Source organism: Vanessa atalanta, chromosome 11, assembly GCF_905147765.1.
Source record: "Vanessa atalanta chromosome 11, ilVanAtal1.2, whole genome shotgun sequence".
Taxonomy (NCBI): domain Eukaryota; kingdom Metazoa; phylum Arthropoda; class Insecta; order Lepidoptera; family Nymphalidae; genus Vanessa; species Vanessa atalanta.
In genome coordinates, this window is record NC_061881.1 from 8,199,238 (window position 1) to 8,223,606 (window position 24,369).

At 32.7% G+C, this 24,369-nt stretch overlaps 1 protein-coding gene across 3 annotated transcripts in view; it reads left to right on the forward strand.

Annotated features, from left to right (window-relative positions):
* LOC125067140 (cadherin-99C) overlaps positions 1 to 24,369 on the forward strand; it is a 132,942-nt gene that overhangs the window by 89,042 nt on the left and 19,531 nt on the right. For all 3 annotated transcript variants that reach the window (XM_047675513.1, XM_047675515.1, XM_047675514.1), the window contains one exon: positions 22,590 to 22,675. In XM_047675513.1, the coding sequence (XP_047531469.1) occupies positions 22,594 to 22,675 (82 nt within the window). In that variant the 5' untranslated portion in view covers positions 22,590 to 22,593. The remainder of the gene's footprint in view (positions 1 to 22,589; positions 22,676 to 24,369) is intronic.

Genomic DNA, 24,369 nt, shown 5'->3' on the forward strand with positions numbered 1-24,369 from the left:
GCTTCCTTTTCCATTGCTCTAGGCTGCTTTATATAAATGTAGCCTGTCTCCTTCATCGGATTTTAAGGTTACTTCATACTTAATTTTATCAACTTGGGTTCAGTAGTTTAGCTGTGAAAGAAAAAGTTATTTTTGCATTTATAATTTTAATATAGATATACATACATTTGTGTTGGTCCTATATTTGGATTAATAAAATATAACGTATTTGACACATAATACACATACATATATATTCGTCGTGTGTTTTAAAAAGTTTAGCTGATTACCATTACAAAAGTACTAAAGTTGCATTTTAAATAAATAGTATTCAATCTATCAACGTTATACCTAGACATACTAGGGCATACCAAACATGGCCTTGCGTTTCGACACTACGCCACATTCCTGCGCCTGCGCCGAATTAAACGACTTGTCTCCTACCTTTAATGTTTATGTCCAACAGAACAAAGAGAATTCGGGAACATTATTTACAATGTTATAGACTTGTCATAAAGTCCTATCATATTTTTAAGTAGATTCTCGCTTCATATGTGCCTATAGCTTTGGAGTTTCTACACGATATGAACTTGGTGAAACGGCAAAACAGAAATATTTAGTATTATAACGGTTTGAAGGCTGACTGCGCCTGTGTTACTAGAGGCACAAGAGATAGTTTATATTTCTTTCATTCCCAATGTTTGTGACCAAACTAAGACCACTTATCATGTCAGTCTGCTTAAATATATATATTTATCGTGATAGATACATCTGTCGTATAAACATTTAAGGCATTCGATATTAATATAGAGCAGCTTATTCCTATTATGGCTTAAGGTGACTTAATTTTCAGATATGTGTCAGCTCCCTGAAGATTATTAAATAACTAAATCTTCATACCTATTCATGTGTTCGATGGCTTATTACGTATGTATTATTTATTACAATCACATCAAAACGTACCCAATACTTTAATGGTCAAACACAGAAACCTTTAATAAGCTTAACATAGAAGAAATATATTCAATAATTCAGATCCAGTGATAACTAATACGAATATCAATTTATATTAATTCAATATAATATAAAAATATAGTAGCGACAGTCAATTTATTAATTAACATAAAAATATCGTCGATTCTTATAAATTATAATGATCATAACTTCTGATTGTCAATAACCTATAACCGGTCGAGAAAGATTGTTGTATTTTAACTTTAGTACGTTCTAAAGTTGACATAACTAGATATTCATCTCAATATTAACGTTGCATCGCCTTAAGACGTGTTTAATCAAAGCCTCCCGTCATTTCTCTTAACATACGGCGCGAAGGCATGGCATCTGTTTGTTGGTTGAGCAATAATTTTGAACTCGAGCGCAGCAGGTTATGAATACCCTTGCCCCCTTCTTAAATGGATCGTAATATCTTACATTTATCTCCGCTAATGCCGATACTACCATATTTATATATCATAAGACCGGGGAACATCCGGGGTATTATAATTGCGATTATACGTCCTGAAGCGGTTCGTTGCTTTTTTTTTTTTGATATACCTATTGATTAGCGAGGCATTTCTTAAACATATCGACAGAGCTCAAGTCAATCTGTTCATATTATAATACTTAGCATTTTATGATTCTGAAAAATGAGGACTGTAAATTTATAGTCATGGGCTTAATTTTGATAAATTCGGACAAACAATAATATAAATTTAATCGACACATCTTGGAGAATATATTTATATGTAGAGTGCTTCTTATATCTGGGTAGGAATATCAATTTATATCACTTGTTGTATTACGATTATATAAATAATTTAAACTCAAAGATAACACAATGACTCCTCTGAATGTCAATTCCTGGATTATATCGCTCTATTTGAAAACGATGTCGAGAGTTTAAAAGCGAAATCAATTACCAGCGAACACGTCTGACCTATTGACCACAAAATACTACTCCTTAATCGAGATTTACGATACAAACTATTGAACTTTGTTGTTAAAATAGTTAATCTTATAATATTCTATTTTTAAATTTGTTATTTTTATTTAAAATATTTACAAAAAAAAACTCATTGCTGATTTACAGATACTAATTACACTAGATGTGGCGTGGCTTAATTTACGTGGTTGGAAGTAAAAACGATGTCGTCTCCATTTCTTTAACTATCCGAGTGCCAAATTTTATAATGATCGGTGAAAGCAGGACTAACAATTAACTATTACTTTCACACTAATATATTAGTAGTGATTTCATCATTACCAACTTCGTTTTATCTACATTGATCTTGTAATGCAAATTGTTCTACGTCCAAAATCCAATCAATTGTCTTTTGTTAATTCATATTGATTGCCATTTTATTAGCTACCGGATTTCCAATATCATATATGAATACTGACGTTACATAAAAATATTATTATGTAATTACAAATGAAAACGATTTTTTTTTCCTTTATCCTTTTTGCGAAACAAGTTCCGCGAAGTAGCACCTAACGCATTTACGTACGGTCACGACCTCCTTTGCAGCTTCTTTATATTGTTGTGAAACTTGAACAGTAGTCACATTTTCAACGGCCAATTTATCCGCGTCACACTTCTCACCGTACACAACGCCTACAACTGGCTCACGAAGATTATCATTTGTATTAGCATCAACTAAGAAGATTTTTATTCGATTACATGTTTTGTCAATAAATTTTATACATTTGGAAACTACCAAATATGTCTCATCTCTTTATATTTCAACATCAACTGATTTACGATCAACTTTATATTATTTGTGAGTTTTCAACTTTCACTACTGCTGGTACAAAATTAATCTTTTTAATTGATTTTTCCAGTTTCATAGGAAACGTTAAAAAATTGCTAAATAACATCACGTGATTAATAGAAGACTTATTATTATCTATCTTTATTAATAGAATATTAATTCAGGATGTAATCTTTAACAGTTAAGTAGGCTTATATTCTAGTATTAAAACCTACTTCATTCTCGTTAAGCTTTACATACTGAGAATTTGAAAAATCATCACATACCTCGTTAGGGCTTCGTGTTGCGATCCGGCCTGTTCTCACGAAGACGAAATTGATATAAAAGTAATTCCGCCGGTAATTAATGATGAATAAATTTCCCATGCACAGGAACCTGGTAATTATAATACGTGCTCAAATTATGGGATACTACAACTAGTAACGAGGCTTAAACTTCCGGCTGTAATTTTATAACCAAATACGTCTAAATATGATGTTTCAGTAAATTTATCGATATTAATTAATTTGAAGGTTTATTTTCTGTATTCCGCTCGTGGCTTCGCTTGTGTAAGGGGGTGATAGGTTTAGGTTAGGTTAGATTTTTTAAATAGATTACATTAATACGAGATTAAACATTTTGTGTATATATGTATAAATATTTCGGTCGTTTTTAGCCGTTTAGCAAAGGCACTGCCTTAAGAAAAATAGAGAAAACGACTTATCCGCCATAAACGCTCTTAAGTCAATATATTTGCATTTCAAATAAATAAAATACACGTCCAGCCGTTTTTGAATGATTGCGTAACAAACATCCAAATATTGAAATTTTCACATGTATATTATATTAGTAGTAGGATATCATTAAGTTTATATGATTTAATGAATCATTTTCGAGATCTAAAACGTCGAAATATTCTTCTTACAAAATTTGTCGGATATCAAGAAATTCTAAAACTGATTTGCATCCATATAGGTCATCATTATTAGCGTTCTTTATTACGGTATTGTATACGTAGCTGTAGAAAGTTAAAACAAATATGAGATGAGTAAATAATACGCCTCACTCGCTAATGAAGTCATTCACGAACAAAGAGATAAAGTTGCGTTTGAACATGACACATCTTGAAGCTTCGAATATTAAAACATAGAAAAAATAATAATCGAATGTCATCAAATTCAGTACCAAGAAATTGTTGGATTTTTTATAATAAATAAATAAATAAATATTGGACAACATCACATACAGTACTCTGATCCCAATGTAAGTAGCTAAAGCTCTTGGGTTATGGAAAATCAGAAGTAACGACGGTACCACAGACACCAAGACCCAAGACAACATAGAAAACTAATGAACTTTTTCTACGTCGACTCGGCCGGGAATCGAACCCGAGACCTCGGAGTGGCGTACCCATGAAAACCGGTGTACACACTACTCAACCACGGAGGTCGTCAATTTTTAAAATATAACAATCATTATAATAGGTATCGGCAGAATGCGGTGACACTTTGTCTACCGGGAAAACTGATATTAAGTTACATTTTTCATTATTATAGGCAATATTTATATTATAACGTTTGAATGCGTTCTCTTAGATCACTTGTCTGATTATGAAAAGAAATCATTCCATTAAATAGCGCTTTTATTGAGAAATATTATAGATGATATAACAGTACGGAGCAGTAAAGTTTAATGCGGGAGAAATCGCACTAGTTAGTAAAACAGTAAAATGCTAAGGAAATGTTATTTCGCGCTTTTATATTCAAATGTATTTATGGTATAACTTGAAATTCTTCACACGATTAAAATAACTTGGAAAGTTTTATGGTCACTGAATATGTAGTTCAGACAGGATAAGTTTCAGGTTTAAAATCGATCGATCGTAACGTGGAAGAATAGCTATTTCATTTGCGTCAAGTAAACAATTGACATTAGAACAAAAAAAAAAAAACAAAACGTCATGAATAAATTCCAATGAGCAAGCAATCCCGATACTTATAATGAAATTTCCAAAGGTGTTGTTTATTCGCTTGATAAGTGTTATGTAATATGAAATGATCGCAACGTTACAGTATAATTATAAATAAGCTTCATTCGAATATTATTTCATTTATACCTTTAATGAGGTAGCCAATGTGAATTGAGTTGCTTTTCTAATTGCTTGTTAGATATTCTACTCGCGTGTACATGTTTAATTTAATTGCTATCCATGATTTCTCTAAAGATAAGTGGCTGTCAGTAAATGTTTGTTTAATAACATCGATAGTTCGCTTTGATAATTCTTATTTATAACGTAAAAGAGTAACTCGTTGATAGTAAGCATATCGCCATCTTTGTTATATCGTGACGTCACAAAGTAGGTTTCGCCCTAATCCTGATAGTTTCTTTCATTTTTGTAATCGTCACAGAATTGAAAAAGTAAATATATAAATATTAATAATACTTAATTAGTCTACTATGGCATCGATACGAGTACAAGTTAAGTTAGAGATATTTGATGACTGTTGTGTTTTGTTTTCTCTATTGCCAATGGTCAAAATACATTGAAAATTAGAGAAATTGAGTTCTCAAGAAGCTACATTATAAGAAGAATAATTCACACAGTAACATGCTAAATAATTTAAGTCTGAGCTCTAACATGATGAATCTAGCATTATAAATCAAACCACCATTTCAGAAATTCCTATATCCGCTCATGCGGTTTGGATTTATACAGTATTGCTTTACATTTCCGCCTCTAAAGGTAATGCGTACTGAGATCAAATACTCTTCGTGGATAATACATCGGCCATGTCCTTTCGAGGATGCTTAATCGATAGCACGGCTGGGGTTATTTAAAACGTTCGTACTGGCGTAGGTGCATCACTGAAACAATAAATTGCTATTGTAGGCCTAAGATTGTCGATTATTTTGACGTACAACACTAGCGCATGTTTTAAATGTATTGTACTTACAAAAGATGTAATCATTGTATTTCTATTTTACCGTATTAAATTCTATTTATTCTGTCATATATATAAAATCGATTCGTCGACTTTTGTAATATGTCATTACTAAAAAGCTAGTGAGTTTCAAATACTCATTGATAATTCAATGAGAAAATACGAGATAAAAATATTTATTGAAATAAATGAGGCTTATTGAACAAAGATAAAAAAAAAAATTGGTCATAAATAGTAAAGCTAAAAATCCGGCTGCATATTAAAATATGTTGTGAACATGTTAGTTGTGTATATTTACGATGATCTCTGAGTTATGGGCGCATTAGAATTTATTATGTTGGACTCGCAGAACATCTGGCTTTGAGATGCGTTTTACAACGGGATAGCATCAATCAAGGCTTTCAATACCAGTATCCTTGTATGTAAATGTGATCCTCTGTTTGTTTATTCCTTATTATGCATTCCGACTTCCCACATTGCTATTCCAGTGTCAGATATTTACCATATAAAAGACAATTTTATATAGTTTTCTTTATACAATTGTCAGAACAATTCTTCAATCTAAATGATTTCCTGAAGAGCTGCTTTTAAAAATCTAATAACGCCGTTGTTTGCTTCATTAATTCATCCACCTTAATTAATCTAGTCCTTAAATAAATTGAAATTACTACTTAATTTGGATTTATCTTCTCGTGACTTTATTCAAACTGTCCTTTTTATTGCAAGCGTGAACGTAATTTTAAATTATATTCCTGAACTCTTTCATATATCAAGACGCTTAGACGTTTGGTTTTTGTCATAAATGTAAAATAACGATCTGTAAATATCCTGCTCCGCAAACGCCTTCTCTCCTCTTGAGAAAAAGGTTTAAAGCTTATTCCACGCTGTTCTAATGCGGATTTGTGCTTATATGTGTGTGTGTGGTAGAATTTCATTTGACATGCTTTGATGGTTTTCTTCATTCTCAGGCATGAGATGAATTATAAAAATAAATTAGCACTGCTTCTTCAATTTTGTTGATATTTACGTGTTGTAGTCATTTCAATCTCGACGTTTCTAATACTGTTTATAAATACTTTAAACCATTTTCTTAACAATTACTTTACTTACCTATTTATTAAGATTCGTCACCAACGAAAACATCCATGTACTTAAAAAAAAAATAAGAGTCGTTTTCGAAAGAAAAGAAAAATATCGCTCGTATTATATAAAATAATTCTTATACTTTCAATTAACTAGTTCTAAAACTCCGACAATGACAATAGTGTAAAACTATCAAGACGAAATCCTTGGCCAGGTTATATGACCTTTCGTGCACCGGTGTCATATTCGCAATCGCGTCATATTATATCCAGTCATATCTGTTCAATGTCATGCGAATGTCTAAGAATAAAACGATTAGTGTGATTTATGCGTTCTCTCCTGAAGTCACAAATATATCGAGATTGTGAACAGGTTAGGTTCGGCAAATTATGCTTGTAGTTCCGAAACGTGTCTCTTCATTCAATAAATTATATGTTGCTTTCTAATGCCCTGTTATGCATTGATACATCGCCTTATTCAAATGTTAATTTAATGTTACTTAACCTTTTTAAACGAGTTATTATTTATAAAATTCATGTAAATAGCCTTATAAAATTTGTCTTTTAGTTATATTATCAATGATTGTCGCCTTATATTATACTCTTTGATTTATGGTTATATATAAATAAAAAGTATTTGAATATAAAATGTCGTTGCCAACTTTTAAATATTCAAACTTTTCTTATCTAATGTACATGTTCCAAAATCGTTTAAACTTTTATTTATTGTTATTATAAATATAATATGACGAATTAGACTTAAATTGTTTGACAATACCCCTGGGGATATTACGCAATGTATGGTTTAGGCCTGTTTGTTTATTTTAGCAATCCACTCTGTAGTAGTTCTGCTAAACTTGTATTGTTATGTTCCGACACGAAGGGCAGGTGTAGTAGATGGCACAATTGGGTCTTACTTAAAACAAAAGAATTACTCTTACTTAAAACGAATACACTATTAATCTTGTAAAGTTATTACATTGTAGTAGGTAATTATAAATGCAAAATGTGTCACAGGCCCTTCGTCCCAGTCATGACGTCAGTGCCATAAAGTAAATATAAAAGTAATACAAACAATTATTATCTTTGCATTACTTTTATATTACTTTATATCATCACATAAAATTCAAAAAGTAATAATAATATTGATTAATTGATTACATTTTTTTTTACATTAGCAGCCTGTATATTTTCCACTGCTGGCCTCCTTTCCCTTTGAGGAGAAGGTTTGGAGCGTTTGCCACCACGCCGCTCCAATGCGGGTTGGTGGAATACACATGTGGCAGAATTTCTGTGAAATTAGACACATGCTGGTTTCCTCACGATGTTTTCCGTCACCGCAGAGCTCGATGAATTATAAACACAATTTAAGCACATGAAAATTCAGTGGTGCCTGCCTGGTAATGAAGCCGAAATCATCGGTTAAGATGCACACGTTCTAACCACTGGGCCATCTCGGCTCGATTAATTAATAATATTATACATTTAAACATCGTAATTAAAGATTATCAAATTAATAATCTGAGGCCAGTATGGAAATTTTTGTATTGAATTCATAACCGCCGTCTTCGTTTAATAGCTTATTAAAATCGCATTTAATGCATTATTTATTATTATTATAATTATTATTATTCGATTATACTTGTCTGCGAAAGTTACATAAACTTAAACTTTAATGTTTCAACCATCATAAATATTATTAAGCGCTTAACTCTATCAATAGTTAATGTGTGTTGTATTTGATGAATTGTTTAACCGGGCTGTGATTAATGTATAACTTATAAATTTTGTCGTTGAAAAATTAACTATTAAAGTGAAGAAATAATTCTTAACTTACCTTATTATCGTTGATAAAATTTTTAAATCCTAATAGATAAGCTCTCTAGTAATACTGGGACACTTAAAAATATACGTACGCGCCAACATGACACATACAATTTGGTAATATATGATAATAATTCAAATCAAAATATTCTTTATACAAGTATTATTATGAATCGTCATGTTACACTGTTGAATTAAAATGTGAAGCTACTACTGGTTCGGAAAATAAATTCTACCAAGAAGAACCGGCAAGAAACTCAGTAGTTACTCTTTACCAGCATTTTATTTATTATATAGTTTGGTGAAGGTTTTGAGTGCGAAGATAGTGTGCTTATTAAATACAATTTTTTCTTTAGTAAAACTAATCTAAAAACATAGTATAACTGCTCAAATACATATGATACTAATCACTTTTACGGATTTAAGAACGGTAACATAAGAAATAGCTAGAATTATCAGCTTAATCTATTGAAATGATTAATAAATATCACTTATAACTATAGGTGCAGGCTACATTTCATGCTTGAATGAAATTACAGACCGGAGTACAGTAAACGCTCCAACTGTACATATTTCAGCGCAAGATACAATACATTTATTTTAAAATAACCTTTATCTTCTTTACAATAAGGATTATAAATTTTGTACAAACTTATACAGGGACTACGTACCATCTACAAGTTTCTGAGGATAATGAGCGTACTACAAACTGGAGCTTTGTGCTTAGGAATGCGTTAAATACTTCCCCAGCGAAGACAAAATCTATTGGCTATTAAATAGAATAGTGTGAATACTGTATACCTTTACATCTCAGTGGTAGCGTGAATGACATCATAAGCGGCTTGTTATAATATAAGTTGAAAAACATATATCTATAAATTCACTTTGATCAAGTCTTAGTCTAGATCATATATTTTTAAAACCTGTTCTAAAATTGAATTTCTGTACAATATGCAAACGAAATTAAAAAATGTTTATTAATAAAAAAAACCTTGTCTGCGAACGCATCTTAAAATATCAAGGTCAATGTTAATGTGATACGCGTATTTAAAACAATATTGCCTTTGTTTTACCGAACCGAAATTTAAATCACATATTTTTTTACTAATGATTCGCTAATTATAATACGTAATACAAATATAGCACTTTACGATATATCAACTAAAACTGATTAGGAAATTTACAAAATAGAAAGTAGGTCTTTTATTTTGGTTAATATTTTAGAGGTAGGTGCGGTTTTATAAAAGGTTTGAAAACGTAAAATAGAAACTCTTAATGGCTCCTCGAATTTTACCAAAGGAAATTAAAACGTTTATCTTTAGTAAAATTTTCAAGGTCATTTAAATACTTCAAATTGTTTCACTTCAATATAATAATTGTTAATCGTAAATAAATACATTAGATACTACATTTACAAATCTTTTACTAACTGTTCTTATCAGTGAACTCCGTGAACTGATCTCGCATACCTGTAAAAATGAAGTCATTAAGAACCACAAATTCAGAATTTTCTCAATAAAATAAGCTCTTTTACCTCAAGAAATTGTCGCTTTGTCGGATTGCTCACATACGCTGAATACGTAGTCACGGTTAATATGTTAATGGATTATTTCCTTAAGAGGCTTTTCTTCGTCCCAGGGCAAGGGATATCAGTGATCGGATATGCTTGGCAGGACAATTGCTGTTCGTAAATATTCATGGGAACCGTCAATTATGTTTCAAATCGATCGAATTCTTAGTGGCATACAAAATGTGACGATGTTCAGTGATGATACATCTGTCATTAATGTTTACGTACGATATGTCTGTGAAACGGCATAGTGATAGAACACGTGTATTTTAACAGAAGATTACGGATTCGGATACGGACAACAACCACTGATTCGTCTCGTGCTCGCCATTGAAGTTAAAGATCGCGATGGCAACTGTAGATGTCGGATGATAATCAGCCACATGTATCCATCAATCCGTATTGCATCAGCTTGGAGAATTAAGCCTTAGTCCAACAGTAGGGCATTTACTTCACTTTTTTCATGATCGAAAATAAGTATTTGTGTCACAAATGTTTGATATGTACAAATTGAATCGTGCTATAAAAAAATGTTTAGGTCATTGGATACTATGTCCGTAGATGAATATTATCTGAAACAGTTTTACATTCGTAAACGCTTTTTAATATAAATTAAACACGAAATAATGGACTTATTTTCACGGTTGCAGATTCTTGGATTATAAATTAAAACAAAAATAATTAAAAACTGAATTTAAACGTCCATAGAACTGGTACAGCGAGGATCGCGCCAAATTAGTTATCCTGCGAGCTGTTACTAACGAACGTAAAATATCTATTTGCTAAGATTTATGTCACCTTCTTCCTCTCATAACATAAATTCAAGATTAACGTTCTCTGTTGTGGAATTATTATCTTTACAACGGTTTATTTATTAACTTTTGTATTTAAATGCATATACAGCCTAAATTTGTGATTAGAATTAGCAGTGCGATTCTGTAAATATTCACTCTGCATCTCACACGTGAAATTTTGACAACTGATATGCTGTTATGCCACTTTAATACGTATCGTATATATTATAAAATTATTGTAGTCAATATCACATAACACACGCTGACATTTAAAGCCCGTTCTCTGCGATGAGTTTCGATTTTCTTCTTACCTGTACAGGTATCAATGCTAGAAATTAAGCAATTAATAAAAATAATGGGAATGCCTTTAATGTTATAGCAATATAATAGATATTCCACAGTATATCTGATCTTATCACGACTTTTGCTAAATTGTTTATTCAATCTTATTTCATTAAATCATAGCATTGAAAACTAAGGAGATTTTAATAAATATGAGCATCAAGTTTTAGAACAATAGTCTCATTATTCCTAGTCGGGAGCAAATTTGAATTATCTCTAAGAAGAACTAAATAGAAAACTAGTTAAATAAATTCTGGGCTAGATTAAAATGAAGAACGGATGGTGACAGGTACCTAGTGCTAGGGACAGTGGCAATGCCCTGATAGCATCTAGATCGCATCTTCCTCGCGTGCCGATCCCATCTCCTCGCTATAATGAGGCGCTGTGTTGCCAGGTGATTCACTATCAGGATATGTTTGTTACCAGATACATATACATATATTTCAAGCCAACAGTTTCAGAAAGTAATAGCTTGTAGGCTAAAGGTTTTGTGGCTTAGGTACTGATAGAAATGGCTTTCATAATTATTCCACATTTAGATATCCAAAAGATTAATTAACTACATACAGTACAAATATTATTGCTCTTTATCTTTATTATAATAGTTAAACTTGTTTATTTGGATTGCCCAAATTACAATTGACTATTTCAATAATTTTGCATGTATTGCCTAGTTCTTCCTCTTCTTATATCTTTAACAGTATTTATTAAAGCCAAAACAATTTTCGAATCTAAAACCGATATAGGTGCTTATAAAGAGTTTAATTTTAAGACTTTGCAACTTAAACACCTATTTGACTCACGATCGCATCATCTAAGCGTTGACCTGTTGATCTTTACCAGATGGAGTTATTACGTAAGGTCAGGCAAATAGCGAGGATTCGTAGCTGTCTTCACATAAACACTTTCACGTCACAAGTCATGGACAACATCATTAATGGGATGTAATTATTTGAATCTTGAACTCAATTTTGCGTTCTTCGTAATATTTATTCATTAATTCAATTTAATTCTCGAGACGTTTTTTTAAATTGCTTAGTTTTCATAAACTTTACGATCTTATACTAAAAACAACTACTTTATGCTAACGAATTGGTATCTATATAAATACTATGAATACATCTTTAGATTTTAGCGCTTTTTGTAGTGTCGTTACAAACAACAAGCTCGTTTAAAATATCTCAACATCAGCTATTGAGAAGATCCCTTCGTGCTGGGTGGCCGAACTATCTCAGAACATTATCAACTTTGCAAATAGTTTTTCATGTTAGCTATTTCTAGTTTCTATCGAATACGTTTTCATAGTGTCGAGTATGAGTATGGTAAATGCTAGTGACGAAATTGGCCGAGAGTTAGCTAATAAGGGAATCTAATTTACTCGAATTAACCATAATTTAAAACCACCTTTACCCCAAGTCATTAAAGTGTAGATTGTAGCGCCGTAACTCCATAATGCTATACACCTGTCTCACGAAGGATCAAGAAACTTTAATCTTGTTCATGGTCTCACACTCAATGCTAAAGGGTCTCAAGTTGGTTTAGAAATCAACTAGTTTAAGGCGTTGTGCTGATAATTTAATGAGATCGTCGAGATAAACATAAATGCCGCGTTATTTGGAGCCGATCGACATTTCCACTACCAATATCACGACTTCGCATAATCTGAAATCAGCTTTTTATCTAACTTTAAATTGACTGCTGCTTTAATGCTTAGAGTATGTATTAATAATGAGTGTTTTACTTCGGTTCCATTTTTTTTTCTACGTTATTTACAGCAATAGCTATTTAAAGTTTAATTGTCATACTATTTGTGATATCATTTCATTTAGTTATTTAACTAAAGTACTATTCTTTTGGAATAGGTAGTTAACATTTGTGCTCACTACAAGAATTACGAATTTTGTAAAGGTTATATTGCTTAAACTCGGTCTTAGTCGATCTAAACTATAAATGTGGATGGTAATATTATTCGCTTGTATAAATGATGAGCAAAATTATTTTGTAGAAACTATTTTATTATTTATTGGAAAAAATATTATTCCTAATGCAAAATTATTAACCGAATTCCTTTTTGTCAGAAATTATATCTTTATCACATTTAAGGCAGTTTCAATCACTAACAATTAATAGATGTAAATAATTTCCTGTATGCATTATTAAAGATATATGATATTTAATCTGGGTCAGTAATAATCGCATGTAGCTTATAAGTCGAAGGGAAGATGCGGAAGCCGATGTTTTCGATAAAGGGCTAACGGTTACAGCTTTAGTTCGAAAGGAAGACGCTCTCACAACGATGAGAAATGTTTTTTGTGTAAACAACTTTCTTTCAAACCGACATAAAGATTTTATTCTTAAACTGGATTATGGAAAAATAATCAATTGCGACATTTATCGACTGATCTAGAATTTGAATATGGAATGAAAAAAAAAGACACGTTAAAACATTATACAAAAATTTGAAACCAACCTAAGTCCATGATTCACGATTATAACAGACTTTGCATAACTGGGTTCAATTCGAGACGATAGAAACTGGTCTGATTCGTTATTATTTCATATTTAAATATATATTTAAACACAAATGTCAACATATTTTCTGCGTTTGTAAAGGCTGTAATTCAAGATGAATTCAAACTAAACGTTTATTGATCTTCTATTATGTTGGAACGTGCGCAGGAATAACCGCTAGAACTTAAACAATGGATGGGTAACGGCTTCGGCACTATAATATAAATTGTATACGAAATTATTATTTTCCACGCCTCTAAATTTTACATTTTCATCATTGGAATTGCTAGAACATTCTTTCGTAACGTTTATTAAGATTATGATTCAATCGATTCGATTGGAATTATGAATCAAAATCAATTACAAAGTAAGGGCTAAAAAAAAACATACTATATTTTTATTATATAAAAATAGTAAATACACATTGTCTTGGCTCAAATAATCAATTAGGATATATTAAACAGTAAAAATATAGTAGTAGCAACATTCTTATAAGATTCATAAGAATAGTTCCTTAGCAAGAATACTACAATAGTATTTTGCATGCAAATAAGGTACGTGAAATATTAACGGTATATGCTGTAACAAGGTTCGTTTCATCCCAGACTGCGCCCAGACCTAATCGATATGGATACAATCTCGCTGTTACCCATATTTTACAAACGGTCCACCATTTCCTTTCGTGATGAACATTTTTGACGATAAGTGATTGTTCTATATATATAATAACATAATATAATTATTGTTTTAAAACGTTACAATATAGTTGTACTATCTAAATTGCAGGAAACTAAACCTTATTAATATTTATAAGTTGAAGCATGATAGAACTTTATTCACGAAAGTAAAATTACCTTTACGGTGCAATAAAGTTTTATCGTAGTATTCTTTATTTATCACTAGCCCCGCCCACTTTATATTCGCGTTAACTAAGCGGTGGTTAATTCGAACGTTTTCCTATGATTTATTGCACGAGATAATGTCCATAGGTAATCCAGCGAGCTACTTTTTGTTTCCAGTAACGTGGATCGCTATTAACCGGTCTTGAGAGATGATAAATTTTAATCAGTATAGAATAAAATTGAAAAGAAATTAGCTTTATCGTACACCAAAAGAGTAAAATAAAAAAATACAGTTACACACAGAAATATAGATATTGGGATATACGTGGAATGTACAAAAGGTGGTTTTATCGCTAAATGAACCATTCCTTTCTATAAAACCTATGGAATGTAAAAGGACATAACATTGGTAAAACGGTTACTACATTAGGCATATAATAATAAGCTGATAATAATAAATATATAAATTTATAAAGATGAGCAAAAACCCATATGATGATGATATTCTACTGATCGGGATCCTTTTTTTTTGTGGCATTGGTTGGCGGACGAGCATATGGGCCACCTGATGGTAAGTGGTCACTACCGCCCATAGACAAAAGCGCTGTAAGAAATATTAACCATTCCTTACATCACCTATGCGCCACCAACCTTGGGAACTAAGATGTTATTACCCTTGTGCCTGTGATTACACTGGCTCACTCACCCTTCTAACCGGAACACAACAATACAGTGGCTGTGGTACAATCCTGGTGGCTTTTCTCTAGGGAGACTATCATTGCTAGACATATTATATATAGTACACAAGTGTGTGCTCACGTATCATGTACACTCTCGTTATCCAGTGGGACGACATATCTGATATGATGTAAGGCGCATGACCAACGGCTTTACGTTTTGTTCGAGTACGGGAATGTAAACACTGCTACTGTAAATTTACAACGGATAAACCCAATATTTTTTTAGAAGCCCGACTTGGGGTTTGCTTCAAGGACCTTGGGATCTACGGCAACATATCTAACCACAAGACCAACGAGGCAACACAATACTTAAATACTTAAACTACGACCAATGCCCATATGTGCTAGTTCTCTCCAGTTGGTTTTTGTCATAATCGGGAACACCACAATGTATAAACAATTAGCAAGTACCATTGCATCCATCATTTATAGCTGTATATACATTATACATAGGTACTTGTCGAGTTAGTATTTAATCTGAATTCTGAGAAACCTTACTACAGTTTGAAATATTAGTGTAACCATATCTGTTTCTGCTTCGTAAGCATTGCGGGATTTCAACAATCGTAATTGCATTAAAATAAATGGATTTATACTACGTAACGTTTTCCGAGGGTCATAATAATTTTATTGCTTGTTAAAGTGCAACTTCTTTAGATTCGTTGGGATTTGAAACGAAACTGCATCAAGGCAAAGAGACAAACAAAAGAAATTCATTAATTTTCACTATCGTGTGTGAATTCTACACCCATCCTATCATAGATCTGTATAAATACAACAATTACTTTAAAAAGAAAGAATTTTCTTTTTTCTATTCGAGCAATAACATTTCTTACAGTAATACATGTTTGTTATTCTAATATATTTATATTATCTTGGAAATAAATGTGATGCTTGCATAAAACGAGCTTTTATGCTCTTAGTGCCAGAATAGATTTACGATTTTACTATCCTAACTTGCAATACTGAGTCGTTAAAATTCTTGTAATTATCGTACACACACATTAACACACACACATAAAACGCCATTTATTTTCATTCGTTAAATTATAATTATGTCGTATTTTTGATAATGCGTTTGAACACTAAATTACGCGTGTGCGTGTGTGAACGATACGAACACTTCTTTAAAGTATATTCTTGCTTGCTTTAGTCTTTTGTTTTGTTTATGTACTGAGATGGCTTAATAATAATAATAATAATAACTCTTTATTGTACACACACAAGTAAAAAAAAACTTACATTCAATAACACAATATTAAAAAAAAAAAAAAAAATGTACAACAGGCGGTCTTATCGCTTAACAGCGATTTCTTCCAGACAACCAGCATGGAGGAGTTAATGTGAAAAAGCGGAAAGCGGGTGTACAGCACAGAAGTTAAATACTATATGAAATTATATTTATACACAAATTATTACACTAAACAAGATAAATATATTACCCAAATACATATACATATATATCGAAACATAAAACATACCTACCAACATACATACATACATACATAGATACATACCTACGTACATACATACATACATACATACATACATACATATATACATACATACATACATACATACATACATACACACATACATACATATAGATATACATAGCATGTCATAAACTTATGTACGAGTACAATCGAATACAAATATAAATAGCTAGTGATAATGTAATTGACAGCAAACTTAAAGCCTTAAATAGTATTCCTTAACTTTATTTTTAAAAGATTTAAGTGATTTCGCATGCCTAATGTGTAACGGAAGGGTATTCCACAAGCGTGCTGCTTCAATACAAAAGGACTTGCTGTAATAAGTAGTGGAGTGATTGCGAATTTTCAAAGTGAGACGTTCACTGGAACGAAGCGATCTATTATGGGAGTCACAGAGAAATTCAAAGTTTTCCTTTAAATACGAAGGGAGAATAGGACTAAATAATATAGAATATAGAAGAGATAGTATGTGCGTACTCCTGCGAAGACGTATAGGAAGCCACTTGAGCCCTTCACGAAACTCAGAAACGTGGTCATACTTGCGAAGTCCAAATATGAACCGAATACAGAGGTTTTGGAGACGCTCAAGTTTATTCAGCTGATCCTCCCTTAAGTCTAGATAGCAAGTATCGGCGTAATCAAGGATAGGATGAAGAAGAGACTTGGCAAGAGCAACTTTAGTTGGAAAAGGAAGAAAATTACGCAACCTTCTTAGTGAACCGATTGATGAAAATATTTTCCTGCTAACTTCACATATCTGTGGATCCCACGACAAAAATTTATCAAATGTTATACCTAAGTTCTTGACTGTTTCACTGTAAGGGATAATGACACCGGCAAAAGTAATTTGAGGCACAATCGAGCAATTAATCCGCGAAATAAGCTGTTGACTTCCGATAATTATAGCTTGCGATTTGGAAGGATTAACCTGCAAACCAAACTCTCTGCTCCATCTGTTGATATGTTCGAGGTCTTTATTTATGGTACCTATCGTATTAGGCAGATCTTCTATGTTTGTGTGCATGTAAATCTGGAGATCGTCAGCATACAGGTGGTAGGAAGAAAAAATATATTTGGTAATAGTATTAATAAAAAGTGAAAATAGAAGTGGAGACATCACGCCACCTTGCGGTACACCAGCTTTGACGGTAGTCCAGTCAGAAAAAGTGTCGTTAAGTCGCACTCGATGCCGGCGACCGTGCAAGTAAGAGTGAAACCAGTCAATCGTTATAGGAGAAATGTTAAGAGAACGCAATACGGCAAGCAAGATGTCAAAATCTACACTATTGAAAGCATTACTGAAGTCGAGTAAAGTCAAAACAGTGAGCTGACGCTTGTCTTTAGCCATGCGAATATCATCAGTGATTTTTACTAATGCCGTAGTCGTACTATGGCCGGAGCGGAATCCGGATTGAAAGGGATTGAAAAGATTGTATCTACAGAGGAAAAGATTAAGTTGATTATAAGTTAGACGTTCAAGAACTTTAGAGAGGAAAGGAAGAATAGATATAGGACGTAGATCGGAAAAGGAAGTCGAGGTGGGTTTTTTTGGCAAGGGAATGATTAAAGCATCTTTCCAACAAGAAGGAAATGTGCCACTCTCAATGGAAAAATTTAAAATATTTGTTATTATAGGAACTAAATTATCTATAATAGGAATTATCATTTGGCGACTAATGCAATCAGAACCAACACTGTTAGATGATACGGCAAGAATATTCTTCTTAACATCACTACACGTGAATTGACTGAATCGAAAAGAGGGAAGATCAGGAGTTGTGGAAGAAGAAATTTTAGAAATTGTATTTAATTTTGTTGTATTATCAATAGTGACAGAGGATGAGAAATGCTGATTTAGTAAATTTAGATTTATGTTTTCAGAATATAGATCTTGTTGTTGTTTCCCAACTCCTAGTGATTTGAGGAAATTCCAAACTCGGGCTGAGTCATTTTCCTCAATAACTGACTTATAGATATGGCGTCGATGTTCATCCCTACAAAGCCTGTTACAGCGATTCCGAGCTCTCCGGTACTTCTCACGATTTATGTCATTGGGATCAAGTCTAAAATTAGCTTTGGCTATATTCCTTTTCTTTTGCAAGGATTTCACTTCGTCAGTCAACCATGGTGCCGGCAGATGTTTCAGTAGCACTGGTCGAATAGGAGCATGCTTGTCATAAAGTTGAGTTAAGAGGATATTGAAAGTATTTAGCTTCTCATCAATTGATGAAGCATTAAGCACTCCGGACCAGTCGATATTCGACACATCCTCAACGAGCCTTTCAAAGTTAACCCTACAAAAATTACGCCTCATAACAATTTTACGTTTAGCTTTAGGAGGTCTTAGTTTGTAAGACAAGAAAAGAAGATCATGATAGGAAAAGGCAGTAGCAGCAAATTGACCGAATTTTTCGACATGAGTGTCAGAAGAGACAAGGATTAAATCGAGCAGAGAAGGTAAGCAGTTAGGAAATGTGTGGGTCGCAGACAGTGGCAATACGTGCATGTCAGCTGCTTGTACAATAGAAGTAAAGCGTGAAGTTCGAAAGTCATTTTTAAGAAGACAAGTATTAAAATCGCCCATTATTATTTTATGTGTATACAGAGGAGCATATTTTTCTAAAAGGTGTTCAAAAGACATAAAATAATCGATGGTAAGGCTAGGATTATAGTAAACGCCTAAAAGAAGCTTGGTGTTGGAAAATAGGACCTCAATAAATAGATGTTCTGCTCCGGGGCTATTTTGGTGTTGCGATAAATCAATAACAGTAAAAGGAATGTGCGATCGCAAATAAATGGCAACACCGCCTCCAGAACGACCTAAACGGTCATTCCGAATCAAGCGAAAACCCGGTAAGCTGAATGATGTCGAAGGGTGACATGGTTTCAGCCATGATTCTGAAACCAAAATAGCATGCAAATTATTATTTTGAAACGAAGTCAACATATCCGAAAAATGAGCGGGAACACTCTGAGCATTAATGTGAACCAAGTTAAAAAGCTTTGAAGCGTCGCTAAACTGTGCATTTAATTCATCGCAAAGTGTGGGTAGACTAAGAAAACTGTCATTGCTATCTGTTTCACTACAAGTACAAAATGTATCCGACGAATCATCATCGTTCTGACTCATAATATAAATCAAATAAATAAAATAAAAAATAAAAATATATTTATAATGTATATGAATGTAAATGTTTGATAAAAATACTATATAATTTAAAAAATGTATATTAATAAAATAATAAAAATAATAAAAACAAAACAACTTGAGCTCAATTCACATTTCCACCAGCTACGAGAAGCTGACTAAAGCCACTAAGAAACAAGCAAAAAAGCAAAAAAAAAAAAATATACAAAAAAAGTGAACAAAAAAAAAAAAAAAAGTAGCAATAATTATAAAAAAAAAAAAAAATATTCAGAGTACTAATAAAAACCAAGAAACCATTCGCAAAGTAAAATACTTAAACTTTTCCCGTAAGTATCAAATATACAACCCAGACATAGATAAATTAAGATTTAAAAAAAAAAAAAAGTTATTTAAAAAAAAAAAAGCAAAAAAAAAAATAGTAAATCTTTTTAAAGCTAATAAAAAAAAAAAGAAATTTGAATACAACGAAATATTGTCCAAAGTCTGTCCACAGACAATTTGTTTTAGAGTGTTTACTATAATCTACATGTATCAATACTCTGTGGGAGCGTATCTACTGTGTCATTCGCTGGAATTAAAACATCAATAATATATAGTATAACCACAACCACATTACAACAATAGTGAACTAGGCATTTAAAAAAGTAAAATAACTACATGAATAATATATGACTTGTGCAAAATATAAAGATTATAAAAAGACTATACTGTAGTATACAAATCATATAGGTAATAAACACATCGGTTGCAAAATCATATAAGAACATCTATACAATTCGAGCTTGAGTGAGAATAAACAACTACTTTTTTACCATTCTCTTAGCTCGTAAAAGTGGGGTCTTATTATCTGACGGCTTACTAGTGGCTGCGACACGTTGCACGGCAGATTTTGAGTTTGATAAAGCGACAATCTTCTCGAAATCCATCATTCTTTCGATTTTATGTCGCGATCCGTCCGGAGCAATAACGTGTATAACTGCATCACGCGTCCAGCACTTGTCCACTCCAAAATGCCGTCTCGTCGCTAAAAATAAGTCATGTCGGGCTTTGGTCAAGAACTCGGACAGCGTAACACCGGTACCCTTGAACTTTGTTTTTGCGAACCAGACCTTACTTCGCACAGACACATCCGAAAACTTAACCACAATAGGACGAGGTTTTGTCTCTGTTGTACGACCCAGTCGATAGGATCTTTTGATGCAGGTTGTAGAAAACTGGTCGATATCAAGATGTTCAGCGACAAGGTTAGTCACCCGCGCCGAGGTGTCTTCCGACCTCTCTTCAGGCACGCCGTGGAACAGCAACATCTTCCTTCGGGAACGCATTTCAAGTCGGTCAAACTCACATGTAAATAATTCCACCTGACGTTGGAGAGAATTCAAAGCCGTGGCGACGAAGGTTTTAAAAGCGGCAAATTCCGTAGCGAGAGAAGAGGGAGTGACTGGAGAATTAGTTTTTTGGAGATCTTGCTGGAAGTCCTTCATCGTCGTATTGAATTGTTCAGCCATTGAGGCCAATATATCTTTAATCGACTCCATTGAGGTTAATTCACTTGTGATCAAAATATTGGACACTCTTCAATGGCGTTTGGCAACGCAGATTAGCACAGGATAATATTTGCTGGATGGAATCGTGAACTATCAGTACATATTTTTTACTTTTTGCGTATTATATCCTATTTAATTAAATAAAAACTATAATTTCAAAACAGAGGTGATGTTATTATTTTCAACGCCTACCCGCAAAAAAAAGGCTTAGTGTGTGAAATACACTAATGAATGTTCGAAGTGCGGTTTCAAGCCCGGGCAAGCACTACTGAAATTTTATTATTCATTTCGTGCTCGGCGGTGACGGAAAACATAATGATGTTGAACTGTTGGAACTAAATCTGCCATGTGACAGATTTCGCCAGCGCCGATTTCGAACGTGACAGTGCGCGTGATAAGCTTTAAACCTTATCCCAGAGGAACTTAAACTATTAAGTATATTATATAAAGTTTGTACCAAGTTTTATATGTAATAAGAGTCATCCCAATACGAGATCATTCAATCATGTTCCAAATCATGTTTTCTTCAATACAAACAATGATTTAATTCATTGTATTCAAATGTACATTAATTCATTATTGTGTAAAGAATCACATATAAAAAACAAACTCTGCAAATGTACGCGAGTTATTCTCATATTCAGCTGATTATACAGAACGTACTGTCGGGCGGTGTTCAATCAGTTTCTCACGTGAATCGTCACAAATAACTCGTGAGGGAAGTTTTTCCATTATTTGAAAATATCATTCCCGATATTATTATATATGTATAATTATAATAGTATAATATAATTTAATAATAACTCAATTATTAATCAATGAACTATTTTAATATTTTAATATTATTTAATTTGTCAATCTAACGACAAATCTAACGCTAATTCTCGTTGTTATCAATATGTAATTATTCTCAGTGTTTATCCCATATGTTGTATAATAAATAAATAATCATACTGTTGTTACTTATTTCTTATATAAATATGCTTAGTTATAATAATTAATAATATTAAATTTTGTTACAGTGAGATGGCGCGGTGGGAAGCGCCTATCCGGCTCACAACGATTTGGCTTCTCGCGTGTCTGGTGCCGATAACATGGGCTACTCCAGGTTAGTTACAAATATCGTCCAAAATCTTATTGCTATAAAGGTCTAAGATAAATAAAGCCCAGTACAGTGAAACACGAACAAGATCTTAATGGTTCAGTATTACTGGTAAAAGTAGATGCTTAAAATTTTCTCTGATTCCTTCTCTGCTTTGAAGGAGAATGCTTTTTTATTAAGTAAAATTAACAATCTAACATTAAGCAAATTAAGAGTTAAATCCGAGGGTTTGAACTAACCGGAAATAAGGAACAGAAATGCTGTTCATTTATTGATATTATGTTAAGTCAACCAAAAGAAGACAATGAAATTCTTATTTGAATCAATGTCAGCAAAAATGATAGAAATCTTAAATATTTTCTCGTTCGTGTCCAATTCTTAGCCGAGAGGGCTCACTGATCATAACACGATGGATCCTAACTGAGCTTCGGGTTCAAATCTGGAAGAGATCTACTCAGTTCTCATGAATATTTGAGTGTTTATATATTTATCTCGTGTAATAAATCATCATCAACCGACTAATAATTAACTGCAGTCTAGTATGCAAAAATACTTTAGTATTTTTTTCTTAATCCTTTTTTTTATATATAATATAGGTAGGGTAGGTAAATGGGCCACCTGATGGTAAGTGGTCACCACCGCCTACAGACATTAATACTGTATGAAATATTGACCGTTCCTTACATCACCAATGCGCGACCAACATTGGGAGCGAAGATGTGATTTTCTTTGTAGTTATAATTACTCTGGCTCACTAACTCTTGAAACTGGAACACAACGATACCTACTAAGTATAGCTGCTTGGCGGTAAAATATATGATGAGTGGGTGGTACCTACCCAGATGGGCTTTCGCAAAACCCTACGAATAAGTATAAGTAAGGTAACATTAAGCTTAATATAATATCTACGTAACATTAAAAAAGTTTTTACTACCATACTTTACTTTATCTAAGAGTCGATCCTAACGAGAATGTTGTTAGCTATCTGACTAATTAATTGTCAAATGGCTAATGATCGTAAACACGCTAACAATTTGCAAGTGAATTCGATACAGTCGCCAAAACAAGTGGATACCTCTTAATTGGAACGGATACTCGTTGTTTTGTGCGCAATCACGCCTAAATAGGAAGAATCGTGGTACAGTCGTGCTCTAATTAAAAATACTTATATATTTTATATCGAGGACTTAAGAATAATATCATTCGAGTTATGAAACTATGTAATGACGAATAAATTTCTAATTGGTCGTTTCTCGGGCGCGCCTACTGCTTTCAACGTATCGTTCCTTACGACTGATTTATGTTGTCACTTATGTAACGATATTTAACACAGTAGTTGCTATTTTAAAACAAATTGAAACGAGATTTTCACCTTAAGCTAACGACGACTTGAATATATGATCTGTATATTTATTTTAAATTGGATCGTTTGTGAAATTTCCTGAATTATTAAGTTAGAAAAATGTATTGATTTTCAATCAAATAAATTAATCTTGTATGTGTCTAAATTATTATTATTTACTCGTTGGTAAGGTTTTGTGCAAACCCGTCTGGGAAGCTACCATCCACTTTTTATATATCCCGCCAAACAGCAATACTAATTGTTATGTTCAGGTTTGAATGGAGAATGAGCCAGTGCTATTCTATGTATATGAAACATAATCATACTTCTGGAGATTGGTGACGCAATGGCGATATAA